Genomic DNA, 20,871 nt, shown 5'->3' on the forward strand with positions numbered 1-20,871 from the left:
TTAGGGGTTTTATATACAAATTCAGCAAAAATAAATAAATAGCACAAAGAAAATTACTAACACACCAGAATTTTCATAGTTTTATTCCATATATGTGAAGTACAAATAAGCATAGGTTTTTTATTTATTAAATTTTTACCTTTTCAGTTATTATAATCATTAAAATGTTTCTTAAAAGAAACATGAAGTTTAAATGCCTAGTGCTTCATAATGTGAGGCATCTAGTCAATTTTTTTATAAGTACTGAGAAAAAGAAAAAACAATATCTTAGAGTCAACCGGCAGCAAACATTAACCCTGTCTGAAAGTCTACTTTGTCGTGTCCATAAGAAAAAGCAGGCCAAGCAGCAACATGAATGTCAATTACAGAGGCAGAAAAGGAGCCAGATGCTGTTGGCAAAACATGCTCCAGAGTGTGGCATCTGGGTCCAATAACTGCCATACAGAGCCCCATCTGTAGCTAAAGCTGTTGACTCTGCTTTGGGGGAAGAAAAATCAGAAATAAAGAAGGCAGTTAAATTCTAAACCGTGCCAGGAATAGCAGAAGGCAGGTTGCACTCAGCATTCAAATTACATCCCTAGCCCAATTTGCTTTTTAATGTCTTGAAACTGTGTAAACACTAAACTGTGTTAACTCCAGTTGTTTAGAGAGTTGAGCACATGTTAAGTAGTTTGGTAACTTACGACACATAGATCACCTAAAGAGATTTAGTATCCTAGCTGATGATTATTTTCCTAAATTTTTTCTTATTAAAGAATACAATCATAAGATTAATGAAATTCAAGTCTCACTTGATATATTAAAATATGCCACTTTAAGCATTTTTATGTACATAATTTTATTGTCTTCAAATAGTATGATGTTTAAGGATCTTCTTTGCAATTTATAATAGGCTCTTTTAGAATCTGCTTTCATAAAATTAAGTATAATATTCACTCTGTTCTTTACTGACACTTCTGACATTTTTGCTCGGAAATTTGTGAGAAAGTTGTAGAGAGCTCTAAAACTTAACTAAGTAAACTCTTAATTAGAATGGAGTAATTAATCTCTTTTTAATGTTCTTTATTTGCTGTACATATACATATGTAAAATGGAATGAGTTAATATTCACATAATTAGAAGGATTCATCATTTATAATATGGCATTCTAGCTATATTCATTTATATACATATATTATATTTAAATATATATAAAATATTCATATGTATATATGAAAAAAAAGATAAAGGTTAGGGTTAAGAAAATGTGTGTTGTTTAGAGTATACCATATATGAAAAACTGAGTTAAATAATATGTGGAAAAAAATTTACTTATAAATTTACTGCCATAATCCTACATTGCTATTATTAATTAAACTTTCCAGAGGAGGAAAGAGGAAGTTTGAAAATGTGAACTGGCTAATGATCAACCACAACAACTTTCAGAGATAGAAAAAAAAATTATATTCAAAATTTATGATTCTATGACTCACCTGCTCTCTCTTCTTCCTGTCTTTCTCTTATCTTTCTTTGTCTGTCCCAATATGAGAAATATAAGTGTAGAATCACTTCTGTAACAGCGGAAGAACTTCTGAAAAATATTCCTTTCCACAGAAGAATCCAGAACACTGGCAAACATAGTCAAAATATGCTTTTTCCATATTCTGGACATGAAACTAAAGGTTTGCAACAATCTTCGTGTTTATTTAAGAAAATGGCTGAATCACATAAGTAAAATCACCTTTGTAATGGTTTCTTTTGCATTAGTCCCATCTTCCTCTTTTCATCTCTGCAATGAACTTGAAAGCCAACATTATAATTAGGGCAGCTGTGAAACCAGCATCCTGGAATAGATACTGGAAGAGAGAGTATAGGCATTGCACTCACCAAAAGACCCTTCCCAGGGAATTGGTCTCTAAAGAACTCCATTCCCTGGAATTGATTTAATATGATCTAATACAAAACTCCCTGTGTTCAAAAAAGCTCCATTTCTAGAAATGTGTTAAAATAGTCAGTGGCAATTGTTTAATATTGCACATCCTTGCAATAATGATTCCAACTGAGGGTAACTAGAGGCCAACTTTTACACTTATAAAATCTAGGGAGAGAGATGTATTTACAGTTCTTTGAAAGCTAAATATCCTTGGAAAGTAGAAAACATCACAGCATGAAAGGCAATGCACAAGTCTAGGAAAGATATGAAAAAGCCCTAGTCTTTGATCTCTGACCAAACTTGCGATTTTGTGCAGGCAAAAAATGTAGAGTTTTGTCAGGCATGGTGACCAGCATGTCTGTAATCCTAGCAGCTCAAGAGACTGAGACAGGAGGATCACAAGTTCAAAGCCAGCCTCAGCAACTGCAAGGAGCTAAGAGACTCAGTGAGACCCTGTCTCTAAATGAAATACAAAATAGGGCTGAGGATGTGGTTCCGTGGTTAAGTGTCCCTGAGTTCAATACCTAGTCATCCCCACACACACACACACAAAATGTAGAATTTTAAACTGACAGAATGTTGAAGGCCTGCATCAACACACACACACACACACACACACACAAACACACACTGACACAAAGTCCCTAAGTCTGAAAGACTTATTAGTTCAAAGAATTTAAGAAAATCTCTGCCAAATCGTGTATATTAGCTTACCACTAAATTTGGCAAGGAGAGACTTTGATAACCTCACATGACTGTCAAATATTATAGCAAAACAGTAAAATAGAAAAAGAGAAAAAAGTAGAAATAACATACTAAAGCAATAACAATTGGGAAGGAGCAGAATATGATTTGATTTTCCACATTAGGTTATTTAAAATTTCAAGTTTTCATTAAAAATTAAGTGGCATACAAAGAAAAATATGGCTTATGTACAGAAATAAAAAGTCAATAAAAATTATCCATGAGGATACCTGGATATTTGATTATTGTGAGAAATATACTGATATAATAAATATCTCAAAGATAGAATCATATAAATAATTAATCAAAGAATGAGGTTGATATTTTGAAAGTTAATATTAATAATGGTAGCAGTTATAAAAAATAGAAATTAGAGCCAAAAAGTACAAAAACTGAAATAAAGAACCTTTCTATATGGACATAACATTTAATTTGGTAGAAAAAAATGTCAACTTAAAGATAAGTCTGTTAATGTTTTTGTTCCTGAGGATCAGAAAGAAAAGAAAAAAATTTAAAAAAAGAAAGTATAACCTGAATTTCAAATATCTGTGAGATGCTATCACAACATATACATTGACATTTATGTATGAGAATCATAATGGAGAAGAAACATAAATCATTTGAAAAAATAATATAAAAAATTCCAAATTTTAGAAAAATATTAATATACACACCCATGATGGTTACAAAGTTCAAGTAGAATAAATTCAATGAGCTCAAATTTTAATGATATGGGAGTCAAACTAAGATAAAGACATAGACTCTCTTTTATGGGCAGCAAACGTGATTCATTATATATTGAATTAAAATGAACTTTTCTACATTAGCCTCTGAAATAAATTTTCCTACTGTTGTAGGAATTCATCTTGAATGATGAATAGGGCAAAATAGGCCTCCATATATAATGAGCTACAACCTAGCTTGATGTGCAAGCAGATTATAAACTGAGTATACTCTTCAATCACAGTAGATTATCTCTCAGCCAATCCCATGCTCCAAACTGTCAAATTATGCCTCTATAATGTAAATAACAGACTACCAATCAGGTAATCTCTGGATGTCATTTTTGGTCTTTCTTGTTATAAAAGTAGCTCATCACATTGGAAGGGAGAGGTGATTCAGAACCTTTGTGGTCTTGAATGCTGTGCAGTTCTAGAATCTTTTTCTTGCTCAAATAAGCTTTATTAAGTGTAACTGCTTCAGTTTTTTTCCCCTTGTAGCAATACAAGTATTCTTAGTAAGATTAACCATTAATTTATCAAGAGAAATATGTAGATCAGAGGCAGTAGGATGACATATTTGAAGTATTAAAAGAGAAAGGCTTTCAATCAAAAATTCTGTATCCCATAATGATAATTTTTAAGCAAAAGCAGAAAATAATATATTCCCAGATTAAAAAGAATGAGAATTTTTCATTAGCCACCTTGTAAGAAACACCAAAGGAAGTACTTTAGGAGAAAATGAAAAGCCAGTACAGAGTCTTATTTAGAAAACAATAAATTTATAGTATGCAAATCAAATGTATTAGTAATCAAAGGAAGAAAAAATTTCCACAAGATGTGGCAAAAACAAAATGGTTTTACCAGTAAATTTTGCCAAATGTTTAAAAACTAATACCAATTCTCTGCAACTCTTACCTCTTACAAAAGAGGAGAAAACAATACTAAACACATTTTTTCTGGATAACATTTGTCTGATACCAAAACCAAAGACTTCATACAAACACAAAAGATAAAAGGAAGGAAGAAAGAAAACTACAGACTTCTATCCCTTACAAATATATTTGTGACATTTTACAACCTAATTATAGTAAATGGAATTTTGCAACATGTGAAAAGATTAGTACACCATAACTAATTAGGATGTATACTGAAAATGAAAGATTGGTTCAAAATTGGAAAGTCACCACATTCAATCTTCCACATTAACAGAGGACAAAGTGCATATATCCATAGTAGTAGTAAAAGCATTTGACAATTTTAAAGTTGTTTTCATGAAAAAAAAAAATCAACAAACAAGAAATAGGAAGGAACTTCCAGAATCTGGTAGAGTGCATTAATGATAAATATCTTATGCCCCACACCCTTTTTGTGATCCTCCAGATTGAAATTAGGGTCTTGCTCATAATGGGTAAGCTAATGTTATAATGGTGAAAGATTGCATAATATTTTTCTACACTCAGGAACGAGACAAGGATATTTGTATTTGTCATTCTATTCAATATTATAATGAAAGTTGTTTGGGTAATTAGGCATGAAACATATTTTATCAATATTGGGAAGATGCAAGCAAAACAGTCTCTACTATAAGATACAGAAAATCTTAGAAAATGCACCAAAATTGTTGGAAATTATAAATCAGTTCCTTGAGCTTGCCAAATCTGTATTAAAAAATTAATGCTATTTCTATATAGTCAGCAAAGAACAATCTGAAAAGGATGTTAAAAGAATGATTCAATTTATAATATCATCAAAAACATCAAATTCTTAATAAATTTAAAAATTAGTTACTTTACATTAAAATCTACAAATTATGAATTATTGTACATTAAATTCTAGAAAATATGAATGAAATATATCAAATGATTCATAACGAAGTTGAAAGACATTCTGTGAATATATATTGAAGACATTATTATAAACATGCCAATCCTTTCCAAAATGATCTCCATATTCAATGCAAGCTCTATCAAAATCCTACCTATTTTCAGAAAATGACAAATTGATAATAAAATTCACATGAAAAATCAAAATTTCCACCATTGCCCCAAATTTTTAAAGTAGAAAAAACATATTTGATACATACTTCTGATTTCAAAATACTTAAATCTAGGATAAGAAAATATGGTACAAGGATAAGAAGAGACAGTGCAATAGAATAGATTTGAAATTCCAGATATAAACCCTCATTTTTTGATTTATTCCTAGTTAAAGGTAACAAGAAAAATGAATATGAAAGGAATAGTCTTCTCTTATGGTTTGGATGAGGCAACCCTGAAAGTTCATGTTAGAGACAATGCAGGAATATTCAAAGCTGAAATGGCTAGATCACAAGTAGTATAACCCACTCAATGGATTAGTCCATTAGCTGGATTACTAATTTGGCAGACTATTCTACTAAGTGGTAACTAGGCATGTAGGCTGTGGCTTGGGGAAGTCAGTCACTGGGGATGGCTTTGGGGTTATATTTGATTCCTAGCTCCTCACCCATTTTTTTCTGCTTCATAGTTGCCACGAACTGAGAAGCTTTCTTCTGCCATGCATTTCCACCTTTATGTTCTGCCTCAGCAAAAGCCCAGAGCAATTGAGTAACTGATCATGGATTGAACTTTTGAAATTGTGAATCCTAATAAACTTTTCTTCCTCTAAGCTGTTGTTTTCAGGTATTTTGGTCACAGCAACAAAAAGCTTTTCATTTTTCTGCATGCTGAAATTCTCAAGAGTCTGAATATCAGCATGCAGAAAAATAATATTAGACCCTTACCTTACACTTCACACAAAAAATAACTAATTAAAAATGGATTATCCTTAAATATAAGAGTTTAAAGTATAAAATTTCTTGAAGAAAATAGAGTATTAGCAATCCTTATAACTTTAGATTAGGGAAAAGTTTCCTAAAGATGACACTGAAAGCAAAAGTGACATAAGAAAACATAACAATTAGTCTTTATCAAAATTAAAGAAACTATTTACAAATAATATCTGATAATGTAGTTGTATACAAAGTATATTAAAAAAGTTCTTACAAACTCAAAATAAAATAAAAAAAAGATAACTGAATTTTCAAGCTAAGGGTCTAAAGATTCACATAGCCAGAAAGCACATATTAAGATGATCACCCTCATTAGTCTTTAAGAAAATGCAAAACAAACACAACATGAGATACCCCTTCACAGCAACTGGAACTGTTAAGATAAAACCATATAAGGAATGGCTAGATGTGGAGGATTTATAACTCTAATGCATTGCTGGAGAAACTGTAAAGTAGTATATTTACTTCAGAAGGTAGTTTGACTGTTTTAGTAAAAGTTAACCATAGCATTGTTAGGTGTTACAGCAATTCCACTACTGGATATATACTCAAAGATTTGAAGATACATTTCCATACACATATGTGCACATGAATGTTTATGGCATATTCATTAGAGTCAAAACAAGGAACAATTTATATGTCCATAACGTGAAGAACAAACAATGTGGAATCACCATACAATGAAATATTTGGCGATTAAAAAGAGAATGAACTATAAACATTTGGTTCAACATAAAAATTCAAAATATTATGCTAAGTAAAATATACCAGTCACAAAAGATTTATCATTCTGTTAACATGAATTTTCAAAAATTGATGAATCCACAGAGACAGAAAGTGTATCAGTGGTTTCAAGGCTCTGGGATAATGGGGAGGTACTGCAAATGGGCATAGATTCTTCAGGAGTGAAAACATTCTAAAATTAGATGGTGGTAATAGTTGAAATGTTCCATGAATATACTAAAATCTGTTGCATTGTACACTTCAAAAATGTCAAATATGATACGCAAATTATTTCTCAAAGTTATAAAAATATAAATTAGTGAGAGAATTCATAAATAAGAAGATGTCATATATAACATACATAGTATATAAATTGATAGCACATCTAGTGAATGCTGTTTTCTTCCTGCATCCTGGTAAAGCTAATGTGAGTATAACATTAATAATAATACATGATCTTTAAAATCACAAATAGAATCACAATCAGAAAGATTACTTGACCCTAGACTTATTTTTATGCCCTACCCCAAATGCAAGTTAATATCTTAGATATAAACCAGCAATCTCTCAAAAATCTCAAGAATGATAAAATGACTATGACACTTTGTGCTAATTTAAGTGACAAAGTCTTCTGACACATTTATAAATTTAAGTCATTAGGAGTTCACAATTAGTGGTGTCAGAGTCATCTAGAAAGACTGATTATGCCTCATGTATATTAAAATAAAGCATATTTTAATTAAGCCCTATTTTGTTGCTTGTCTCATTTACAATTCTTAATACCTCTGTATTAAGTGCAATATTTTTATTTAAATAAAAGCACTTCCACATTAGATAATAAATGAATATTTGAGTGTTCTCATTTTGTTTGATGCATGTTTTTAGAAAAATCTATTTTTGAACAAATAAGTGGACTAAGATAAGTGTTGAATTCTTCATACATACACACACCCATTTATTACTCAAGTTTGAATTGTGTGGGGTCCACTTATATGTGAATAATTTTTATTAGAGTTGTAGCAATTTGAAAAACCTTGCAGATAAACCATACATACTGGAAATATCAAAAAATTAAACAAATGTAGATATGTCATGAATGAAAAAAAACTCTGTATAGAAGAGTATTTTGTAATATACTACAATCTCTATGCACAAATTTATTTAAAAAGTTAAAGTTTATCAAATTTTAAGCACATACAGCACAACATGGCACCATTCATAGTAAAGAAATAAAAACAAAAAGATGCAGTATTAAATCATACTGAACTGTTCTGCATATTTTACTACTGTAATAATTTAATCCTTACTTCTTGTTGCTAGTTGGTGAGCTCCAGTGTTGGGAACTGCCACTTAAAACACTGTGTGATAATAATCATCTTGGTATGATTAGTTTGTCTCTCCAGTAAATTATCACAGTTTAAAAGTGATCTTTCACCATTCTTGGATATTTTTTGCAATATGATACATACAACATACAATGTCTGTTATCTATTTTTACTGATGGGACTTCTAGTCCAGAGCAGGCTCCAGGTTAAGTTTTGGGGAAATCAAAAGTTAAAGACTAATTATTGATTATACAAATGTTGGCAGCCCTATTCTCTGTATGATTCATAGGATAGGTAGGCAGATAGATAGATAGATAAGATAGATAGATAATTTCACATATATATTGAGACTGCATTATTTTGGGAGTGAAAACATCTCCTGATACCCAGGATATCAGGGAGCTGGTAAGCTACTATAAACTAGGTTCACAGGGGGATCTTGGTATTCTCCTGTTGAACATTTCAACAGACGTATCGCAAAACACCAGACAAGGCCACTCTATGACCCCAATGGATCATAACAGAAAGTAGACTAGATCATAATCATATCTGCAGAGTGATCACATTATACACATCATTCAAATTTAAAATTATAACCAGAATATTCCTCCATTGTAGCTAGCATGAGAAATTCCCCCTCATTAAGAAAACTAGGCTTTTATCCCCTCTTGTCTTCTATCCTTCCAGGTAAGTTTTGTGAACTCAGACATAATAGAATTTTGCTCAATTTCTAACAAGCTCCTATGGAGAATGAAGTCTCACTTCTTAAACCCTTCCCCCAAAGTATATAACAGGATCAAACTTATAATTCTTTCTAGCACCTGTGTGTAAGATTGCCATGGGTCAAGAGGGGTGTGCCTTTTCCCTCATTGCAGTGCATTACATTGCTGACTTCCCCCGCCACAGGTTTGACTGTCTACATCACCAATGCCCTGTGATACATAATCTTTGGGAATTAAAGAACTACAGGCTAAAAAATACATATCAGCATCTCGATGAAGGAAATACTGTAAAATTTAAATATATTAGGAATTATAATTCATAGAATTATTTAAGAAAAACAAATATAGATAAATGTGACATTTTTTGTTTGTTTTCCATCAAAAAACTGGTTATTTCTCCTAATACTAGACAGAGAGGCTATTATTATCAATTTGCAGTGATATACCATTTTTAGTAATTGATAATGTCACAAAAATAGCTCTGGATTTTTATATTTTTCTACATTTGAAATTAGTATTATCTATCAGCATTGTGGGTCTCCATGTTACCCAAATTAAGTATTTATTTATTGTTATCTTCAAAATTTCAACCCAACTATTGTAAATTATGTAAGAATTTTGTTCTAATAAAGTAAATTGCCTACTGTTGACATTCTTAGTCTTATATTCTACTTTAGTTACCAAAATTGAGGGACACATTTTGAAAATCTTTAAATAATTAGTATAATTCAGAATTCTGAACTGTAATCATAGGGCAAAAGGAAGTGTATGAGTTATTTCCCAGGACATGTTTTGATTGTTTTGATTAATCCCTGGAAAATAATCATTTGAGTATATTTATATTTAATTATAATATTATTTTCTGTTATATCTATTATTTTCTTTTGCCTCCATGACTAGAAGTAAAGCATTCTGATTATAATACTTGTGATCTTGCATACACTTGAGAGATCTGATATTTATTGAATGAATCAAGAAGTACAAGTTAAATAACAATGCAATATATTTGTTTGTCAATTGTTAGTATTGAATAATATTCAACTATAGAACACAGTGATCATTTATGTTGTAAAACTTGGCACTAATTTTCCTAAAATAATACAGACTCCTGATAATATCTGGGTAACAGACTGAATATTTTAATTCAATTGACCCATTCCTTCCTAGTCACATTGTGTGAATGGTCCACAACACCACTGAGATGAAAAAACACACTTTGAAGAAATAAATGCATCTGTTACATGCCCACATCTGCAAATTGCCTTTCCAAGCTAAATTTGTTTATTCCTTTGCTGATTTGACATCTGGACTTTGGTATTTGCAAATTTCAAGCTAATGTGACACTGTCAAGTCAAGAAATGACTCTTCATCTTTGGATGGTTATTTTAATTAAATGGAAAAGTGAAAATAGTATCTGGATGCATCCCAAGGACATTGAGCAGTCCAAGTAATTTCATGAAGAAAACTAAAAATATATTACTCACTGATAGCTTTTGTAAAGGTCACTACAGGTGGAATTGTTCTTGCAAGGATTCTTTTTGCACTCATTGGTTTCTTGTTCACAAAAAGTTCCTTCCCAATCAGACAGGCATGCATGGCAGCTCTAAGAGAGTATGAAAATTATAAAACTGTTAAGTTATTTATTGTTATTTTACCTATCATCCAGTCATCACTCTTAGCTATTCTGATGTCTCTGGCAATTTGTAATCTTGTTTTCAGTTTTAATAAAACATCTATTCTCTCCCCAAATGATTTTTACTCCAATGGAAATTTATGTGAACCACATTGATTTATATATAATTCAATAAAATATTGTAGTTTGTCAATACAATCTATATAACATTAACATTTTGTATATCATGACCACAATATATAACTATCATCTTGCTAAATTTTTTTAAAAAGTAGTATATTATTAAAGTGATTGTTACTAACATGAACAAAACTAAAGAACTATTTTTGCAGCTTAGCAATTAGATCACAATTTAAAAAAATAAAAGTACAAAAAGTGAGCCTTCTGAATATATTCATAATATTACTGACAAATAAGTAACATAAATTTCAGTAATAATAGTAAATTAAACTGTAAAAATTTGCATGACATTTCACACAAAGAGGTCATGTAAAACAATATTATTCACATTACAAAGGTCTTGTTTTTCCTGTGTTAGGTAAACAAACAAAAACCTCAAATTACTGAAGAGCAATAGTTAGTTACTAAATAAAAAAATACTTTGAAGAATATGTCTTTGTGATAAATTAGAATTCAGGCATTTATGTTTAGAGAGTCTAAAGAAAGTATTATGAAAAATGCCAAAATCAATGATAGTTGTTATCTACATCTTCAGTTTTCAGTAGAAGTAGCAACTAGATTTAAGTGGTTAGAGAGCATTGAAAATGGCTAGTACTTATATATGCCCTAAATAATATATATATATACATTGGATTTTGAAAATTCACTATGAATAAAACTAATGGCAAGTATGACATTTACAACCTTTTTATTTACCTGTAAAAATAGCAATAGTTAGGATAAACATTTTGAAACAAAAATATTATTAAACCTAATTTTATCTGCTTTTTAAATTTCTTTTAATGTGATATCTAGAAAAGCTGAATTACACACTTGCATTTATATTGCAAGGAGCAATGCTAGATGACATAAACTTTTGTCTCTCCATTTGTGAATATAGTCTATACAGTTATAAACAGGTATATGAGGAGCGAGAGTTCCATGAGATTAGAGAATGAGACTTAGTTTAATACATCTCAGTGTCTTGGAAATTTCCAGGATACATGCTTAAGTTATGTTGGTTGAATAAACAAAAAATAAATAAATAAATAAAACAAAATAAGCAACATAATGTAAAGACTACAATTAGTACTCAGATTTCAAATGGAGTCTATTACTTTTACTCATTATAGACAACAAATTTATTTTAAACTTAGTGAAACATCATATTATCAGAAGAACAAAAAAAATGCATGCTTTATGTATGGTGCACCTAAATTAGGATAATTCAAATATGTAAGTTTCATTTGGTGCCCTGTTTTGGCTTACTGAGGCCATATGGTTTTCAATGCTATATAAGCAGCTGAAAAGCTGGGATATGAAGACATACTAATGTCAAAATTGGGCTTCATTCCTGCAATGTGTATTAATTATCCACTCAATGTGTATTAATTTCCACTCAAAGTAGAAACTAGTTCTCATGATTTGCTGGGGTTTTGCATCAATTTCACATGTTTTGTGCTCCATACATTGCTCTTATTCCCTGAGTAAGGTACCTCAAATTTCATGAGTTGTGTTTGGCTTACTTTTGGTAAATGCTAAAAGAGCACATATGCAAATATTGAATGCAATGATAAAATTTTATCATCATGCTATTTGTAGTAGACACTCTTCTTCAACATAAAAGAGAATGCTGACTCTGAAACTGGGGAAAACTGCCTCATTCAGCAGTGGAGACCAGAACAGAATAGACTGGGCAGAACAGGAATAAATTCTGAATGGTAAGTCATGTCTCTTTAGTTCTAATCTGAAATTTCACTTTTTAATAGGTATGAATCACTTTTTTAAAGACAAAAGCACACACAAAAAAAATTACTGGTTTTAATTTTACTGTATCTCTAATACAGAGAATCAAAAAACAGCTATATTTCTTTCTCATTAAATATGTTTATTTCATAAAAGCTAATAATTTTGGAATTTTGTATTTAATAATTAGAAAATTATCACAATTTCAGGGTATACTTATCATTAAAGTATTAGATATTATAGCAGTGATCTGTAAATATGATGGAATCTGTACAAAGTGGAAACATGAAATAATAAAGAAAATATATTTTTAGATATTTTAAAACATTAAATAAATGAATGTTGATGGAAACAAGAAAGAGTATAAAATAGAAACAACCCAGAGTTCAACTATGTCTCCTCATCAGTACCCTACTTGTGTTAGAAGCATATTTTAAATTTTGACATTCTTTTTAAAAGTGTTTTTTTCATGAAGCATTAAAAAGTTAATTTCAGCAATACTGAATAATGACTTAAGGTAAAATACTATTTTTAAACCAGACTGTGAATTTATAAAATAATGATAATATGTTAAGCCACTTTTGGTAGAGGAGGAAAATGTATTTAAAACATATTTATCAAAAAGAATAAAGGTTTGCACAATTTGGAAAATTAGATCCTCATGATTTTTATCTTCTGTTACAGAGTAGTCATTATCCTTACTGAAAAACGCATACAAAGCACTTTCTCCAAATTGAAAATATGCAGATAAGAAGGATACAATAAAGATAAAGACAATAAAAGATGACCTGGGTCCAATATATTGAATTCCATTTCAGTGAGACAAAAGAGACAAAGCCCTCAATTTAATGGTAATAATTCAATGAACTCTATTGTAATTTAGTTTTTCAGATCAACAAATATGGTAAATGTCTATTACTGGGAACAAGTATCACAAAGTAAGAAGGGTAGCACAATTATGAATATGAATTCTGAAGTTAGAGTGTGTTTAAGTTGTGAAAACCATCTTTTTGCTGTTCATTATCTATTGTTATAAGTTTTATATTGCTGCATAAAAAATAACAATTCTATAATCCTCCAAAATTTATATATATATATATATATATATATATATATATATATATATATAAAGTGCTAATGGCATCTACTTCATAGGCTGATATTTAGTGGCATGAAATGATATCATTGTATCACTTTATAGTTTCCTTGTTTAAGTGTGCAAATATCAGATAATTATATCCTCTGTTTAGGGTTTACCAGGCTGAAATCAAGGTATTGACTGGGGCTATGATCTCATTTAGGATTGGGAGTTGTTCAAAATCAGTGTAGTAGTAGCAGCTTTTATTTCATTCTTCCTGTAGGACTTAGGTATCTATTTTTCTTGTTAGGTGCCAAACAAGGATGTCTCTCAGCATTCAGAAGCTGTTCTGAGGCCTTTGACTCATCCCTTTGTAGCATGACCACACTCCTTCATGGTCAACAGAAAAGCTGCTGCGTGCCCCTTCAAAGTCCCATCAAACTAGGTCAGCACAACATAGGATACTCTCCTGTTTGACTAAATCAAGGGCAACTGATTGGAGTCCTTAGTTACACTTACAAAATACCTTTTCCATATAGTTTAACATATTCATAGGAGGAATGTCATATTCATAGCTTTCACCCATACTCAGGGCATGAGTAACAGAAGGCCTTAGTCCTGAGGACCATCTTATAATTTTGCCCACCAAATCTACTAACCTTAAATTCTCTAAGAAAAATTTTAAAACAGGAATAAAGTAGACAGATATGAGAAAAAATAAATTGAAAAAATTCATTCAAGACGAAATAGAAAATCATGCTAAACCATGTAATATTTCATAATGTACCAAAGTAGGAAGACTGGTGGTTGAATCACAGGACTCAAAGAAAATTATTTCCAAATCTTTATGCCATACAGGTGCAAAGAACAGTAAAACAGGGAAACTGCTGACCTTATTTTTTTTAGACTAATAATATCTATCTTTTAAAATCTGGCAAACATGTAAGAACAAATGCAAATACAGACAATTTTACTCATGATTAAGAAAATAATACATATTATATGTTCATTTTATGATATATAAAAGCTTAAATTTATATAATGCAAGGGTAAAAGTTTTTGTAGAAATATAAGTATGTATCAATACAAAAAAAACTATAAAGAAAAGCAAAAAATAGTTTGATTATTTCAGATGCAAAAAAAATCATAAAATTCAATACATATTGATGAAAACTCTCAGCACATGGGCATTTAATTAGAATGTCTATATATTAATCAAAAGTGATCTGCAAAATTATCATGCAAGCCAGAACTATGCCAGACATCAGTTTTCCAAATATAACTAGATAAATTTAATAAAATAATATAGAACAATTTTGAATTATTTTATTTAAAAAATTAATTGGTACATATTAATTATATAGAATAATGGGTTTAATTTGTAATAGTTGTACATGTATATAACATAATTTGATTGATTTCACTCCCCAAAAACCTCCCCTTAATCTTCCCTGCTCAATCCCTCTAATCCCTTTTCTCTACTGTAATGGTTCTCCCTCCTACTTTATGACAACTTTTTTTCTAGATTCTACACATAAGAGAAAACATTCCATATTTGTCTTGACCTATCAGGAGCTCCCATTTTAAAAATATCTCTTCTGACTTTGTCTTTTTGTATCTGGCTTATTTCATTTAACATGATGTTTTCCAATTCCTTTCATTTTCATGCAAATGACTTATTTTATTTTATTATTCATAATATTTATGGCTGAATATAACTCCATTATGGGCTGGGCGGGGTAGCCCACACCTATAATCCCAGTGGCTCTGGAGGTGGAGGCATGAGGACAGGAGTTCAAAGCCAGCCTTAGCAATCTAAAGAGGCACTAAGCAACTCAATGAGATCCTGTATCTAATAATATATAAAATAGGGTAGGGGTTGATTCAGTGGTCAAGTGCCCCTGAGTTCAATCCCTGGCACCCCTCTCCCCCCAAAAAAACTCCATTATGTGTGTGTATGTGCATATATGTATCACATTTTCTTTGCCCATTCAATTGTTGATTGTTGATGGATACCTAGACTGCTTCCATAACTTATAATTGTGACATGTGCTGCTATAAGCATGGATTTGTGTGTATCTCTGAAGTGTGCTGTCTTTAATTCTTTTGGATAAATACTGAGGAGTGGTTACCTGGATCACATGGTAGTTCTGTTTTTAGTTTTTTGAGAAATCTTCATAATGATATCCATAGTGGCTGTACCACATAGAGGATATATCCATCACAATGGTAGTTGTCATTTTTTCCCCAATCTATAGGCTCTCTCTTCACACTATTATCTGTTTCCTTTGTTTTTCAGAAGTTTTTAAACTTGATGCCATGTATCAATTTTTACTATTATTTCCTAGGCTATATGAGTCATATTCAGGAAGCCAATCTTTGTTGGCTTATGTCCAATATGTTGAATTGTGTGTCCTGTGTGTTTTCCTATAGCAGTTGAAAAGTTTCTGGTCTTACATATAGGTTTTTGATACATTTTGATTGGATCATTGTACAGAGTGAGAAATATTTAATTTCATCGTTCTACACACATATATGTGGAGAGCCATCCCTGGGCTGTGTGTGGACTGTGTTGCACATTGTATCCTAGTGAATAAGATAATCTGGTGTCTGGGAACTTCCAGTGGATATTTCTTCTGGTTGACTGCCCAGACCCCCAGAGAAGGGGTGATCTGCTGTAGCCCCACAGCCTCTCTGAGATGGATGTGACCTGCCAACCTGTTATTGCAAGACATCAGAGGCAAGACTCCACCCTTGAAACCTTACCCCTGCCTTTGATGTGCTCCCTTAAATAAACCACAGGAGCAATTTTCTAATTGTTCATCTCCAGTTTCTGTACTGGGCCTATCAGGAACTCCCCTTTTAAAAATATCTCTTCTGACTTTGTCTTTTGTTCTTTACTAATAATTCTAGACTTTAATTTCTCTCGTGGCTTACACCCTACTTGGCAGGAAGAAGAACACTCAAATGAGGTGCTGGCTGCCTCCCCAAACATATATCCATTTTTTCCCACAAATTATCAAAGAGGCAGCCTTTTATTTTTTTGTGTGCTTTTGGCACTTTTGTCAAATATTTGATGAATATAGCTATGTTTGTCAATATATCTTCTATTCTATTCTACTTGTCTATATGTATGTTTTTATGCCAGTATCTTTCAGTTTTCTGTTACAATATATCCATGGTATAATTTGAAATTGGGTATTTTGATGCCTCCAGCAGTGGTCATTTAGCTCAGGATTGCTCTAGGTATTAAGGTCTGTTGTTCTTCCATATTAATTTCTAGTATAGTTACAATTGTAACATTTAATTTCTAGTTCTGTGAAGAATACCTTTGGTATTTGGATGGGAATTGCATTGAATCTTGACTACTTTTAGTAACATGGACATTTGGTAACATTAACCATTTTGCCTATCCATGCATAAGGAAGGTCTTTCCATTTGCTGATGTCTCTTTCTGTTTCTCTTTGTCAGCATTCTTTAATTATCCTTGTGTAGGTCCTAGATATTTTTAAAAACATTCTGAATGGAATTATTTTTTCTGATTTCTTTCTTAATGGATTAATTATTGGTATATGTTATAGAAAAATGATTCATTTTTATTTGTTCATCTTATATCCTGCTACCTTGCTAAATTTATTAGCTTTAGATGTCTTTTGGTAGAGACCTCCTCTATGTAGAATCATATCATATATAAATAGTAATTTGTCTTCTTTTCTTTACTTCCTTCTGTTGCCTAATTGCTTGGGCTAAAATTACAAGAACTATATTGAATTGAAGTGATTCCAGTGGACATCTTTGTCTTGTTTCTGATTTCAGAGTAAATTCTTTTAATTTTTTCTATTCAGTATGTTTTCGGCTTTGGGTTTGTCATATAATAGTCTAATAATGTTGAGGTAAATTTCTTCTATCCATATTTTCCTTAGAGTTTTTATCATGAAGAGGTATTATATTTTGTTTAGGACTTTTTCTTCATCTTGTAAGATGGTTACATCTATCATCTATCATCTATAAAGAAGAATTAAGTACAGAACTCATGTAATCATCTTAACAGATGAAGAAAAAATCCTAAACAAGGACATAGTTAGGTCTTGTTTTTAAGTGTGATTTATGCCTTTTAATTACAGAATTAAGAAATTTACAGTCAGTGTTATCATAGAGAGGTTTATATTCTTGTCATTTTGTTTTATTTTGAGTGTTTGATGCTTTACTAATTTTCAGTTACTTATTTAATCTTCTAATGAGATTTTTCTTTCCCTTGCAGTATTGGATTTTTATCTTTTTTTTTTTTTGCTGTGCATATGATACTTTTCAATGTCTTCTGAAATCCTTCTTTAGGTAATAAATACCTTCCAAGGCAAATGCCTTTTTATTTATTTATTTTTTACCTTGGAAGGTATTTATTACTCCTTTGATTCTGAAGACTAGCTTTACTGAATATAGTACCATAGGTATGGAGTTGTTTTCCTTTGGGGCTTGAAATACATTTTCCAAAACTTCCTGGTCTTTGGAGTTTTTGCTAATAAACCTGCTATTATTTTGATGGGTTTGCCTTTTTTAGCATCTTTCATTTCTTTCTGTAGCTTTTAAAGTTTTTTCTTGTTCCCATTTTTTTTTCATTTTAATTATTTCATGGAGAGGTTCTTTATCTTCTTGTTCATTGGTGGTTCTATATCCCTCCAGTATCTGAATGCCTATCTCATTCCGAGGTCTGGGAAAATTTCTGCCATTATTGAACTGAATAGAGTATCAATGTCATTAGTTTATATCTCTACTACATTCTCATGTTCTATGTGTCTTAAATTAAGCATTTTCATATTGGCCTGGAATTCTTAAATATTCTTTCCACAGGTTTTTTTTTTTTTTTTTTTTTTTTTTTGTGTGTTGTTGCTTGTTTTCTTTTTTTGTTGCTTGAGCAACAAAAAAGAATCTAGTTCATATAACTTGTTTTAAAGCCGCCCTGAAATTCGTTCTTCTGCTTGATCTAGTCTATTGGTGATATTTTTAACTGGTCTTTTTTAATTTAAGAATTTTTTTTTATTAACAAGATTTCACACTGGTTCTTTTTCAGAATCTCTATTTACTAAAATTTCCATTCATATCCTATATTATCTTTCTTAATTCATTCAGTTATTTTTATCTTCTTTTAATTCATTGGCATTTAACATTTTAAAAATTCATTCTTTAGAATTTCATCCACTTTAGTATCTATGTACTCAATTATGAGGGTATTACGAACTTTTGAAAAAAAAATGTTGACTTTTTCTCATGTTTCCTGTGATTTTATATAGGGATTTGTGCATCTGTTTCGGGATTTTTCTCCCACCATTATTGTAAAGGTCTTTTAGTGAGTAGTTATCTCTTTTCAATATTCCCTGGTCTGGGGGTATATTTCATAAAAGCACCCCCTCAGTATGATCTAGTTCTTGATTCAGCCATGATTAATATTTTGAAAGGAAAGTATAATCACAATTTCCAGTGGTAATTTAAGAGAAAACCATATATCATAATAATTAAAGATGTATTAAGTATACATATATATCCGTAACTCTGCTAACCAAAAAGAAAAGAGGGAGTAATACAAAGAAGGCTGAAAAACTAGGCAGTACTGTTGGTATACTTATATTAAAATACATAAAGAGAAAAAATTGGAGTAGGGGAGAGAGATAGGAGAAATAGGGGGAGGGAGAAGGGAAGGGACTATAAAGAGGAAAGAAAAAAAGATATCAAGAAAAATTCACTTAATTGAAAAATACATAAAATTTCATTGAAATATGTAAAAACAGCTAATGAGAGACAAGAGAACAACAAAACAATTCATAAAAAAAGTAAAAGAAATAACAAATCCATAAACAAAAGACTGATACTTTTCCTTGTTGATATAATTAAAAAAGAGATTTCTTTCCAGGGCTTCAGTTTTAGAATCAATGTGATTCTGCAATCTGTACAATCAGAAATATGAGAAATTATACCCCTTTGTACCTACACAGTAGCATGGCTATTTCATGAGACACCAGTCATGTATCTCACCCATGAAGCCTGCAGATTGACCCAGACCTAATTGAGCCCTATTCCAGAGAAGAGCTTGAAGTCTGTCTATTGGGGAGTATGTGTTGCTAGTGTCCAAGTCACAGGAGTGAATTCTCTGAAAAACCTCTGAGCATTGAGGAGGTGGCCAACCCAGAGAGTCTGGGTTGGGACATGGTGTTTGGGACAGAATGTTTTTTTCACTTTTATACTTAGACCCATCCACATCCAGCCTATTTTGTTCCTCCTCACAAAGTTTAGAATGACAGTTTTGAAAGAAAATGTACTCTTCTTTCTTTTGCTTTGTTCACCTGCAGAACTTTCTCAAGGTCCCCAAACATTACCATGCAGCTGGAAGTCTATCCATGGTATTTAAACTCCAGGAGCTGTAGATAATGCCCTGGATCTCTATAGTCTGCCATTTTTCTTCTTCCTGCAATTGTTGAATTCTTAAAACTACAAAGGAAGACCATACCATCTAAATTTTAGAAAGAAGGATTCCAAATTCAAGTGAAAGCACACTGAACTCTTCTATTTATGCCAGGACATTTGCCAACTCGAATTGTAATAAGTGGAATCTACACAGAAAGAAGTTGTTGACAAAAATCTCTTCTAATGGAAAGAAAATAGTAGCATTCAGCCTGATCAAGAATATGGGTACATGAAGAGAAGAATAGGGAAGTGAATACAGAAGTTAACCAGCAATATTCTTTATTTATCTTTAAGAGGCATTGGTTCCCTTCTAACCTTGCATTTATAGTGTCAAACTCCACAAAAGCAAAGCTTCAAAATCTAATGGTTCTAAAGAGACAGACATTGGTATTTAGGGCTTACAAAAAACATGGAATTGTCCCATTAAACACACCTGGCTGTTAGTTGAGACCCACAGAGTTACAGATTAGAAGTAAAGACAAACCAATAAAAATCTCAAACCAGATCATGCCAAACCCTACTTAACTAAAATGAGTTTATCTATTTATAATCTATGTGTGTGCCAGGAAAATAAATCCTCTTTGGAGGGTGCTAGCAGAAGATAAACTTTTCAATGTCCAAAAAAAATGTGTGGTATTAAAAAGTGAAGAGGAATACTGATGACCAACAACCAAGAGATTAATAGACAGTACAAACCTTCTTCCCATATTTTGAGGTTATTAGAGAATATAAAATAAATAGATTAGTAAACATAATAAAATAGAAAACAAAAAAAATGCTGAAACATGGAAGCAACAACAATTCAGAATTTGAAAATTATAGTAACTTGAAATTACACTACT

At 31.2% G+C, this 20,871-nt stretch overlaps 1 protein-coding gene across 1 annotated transcript in view; it reads right to left on the reverse strand.

The window, feature by feature from the left end:
• The window catches only part of Eys (eyes shut homolog), a 1,592,434-nt gene that overhangs the window by 1,130,226 nt on the left and 441,337 nt on the right, over window positions 1–20,871 (reverse strand). The window contains 1 exon segment of the mRNA XM_046432606.1: window positions 10,442–10,558. Coding sequence (XP_046288562.1) covers window positions 10,442–10,558 — 117 coding nt within the window.

This window comes from Marmota monax, unplaced genomic scaffold, assembly GCF_021218885.2.
Source record: "Marmota monax isolate L192 unplaced genomic scaffold, Marmota_monax_Labrador192_F-V1.1 WCK01_AAM20220418_F8-fsc00116, whole genome shotgun sequence".
NCBI classification, from domain to species: Eukaryota; Metazoa; Chordata; class Mammalia; order Rodentia; family Sciuridae; genus Marmota; species Marmota monax.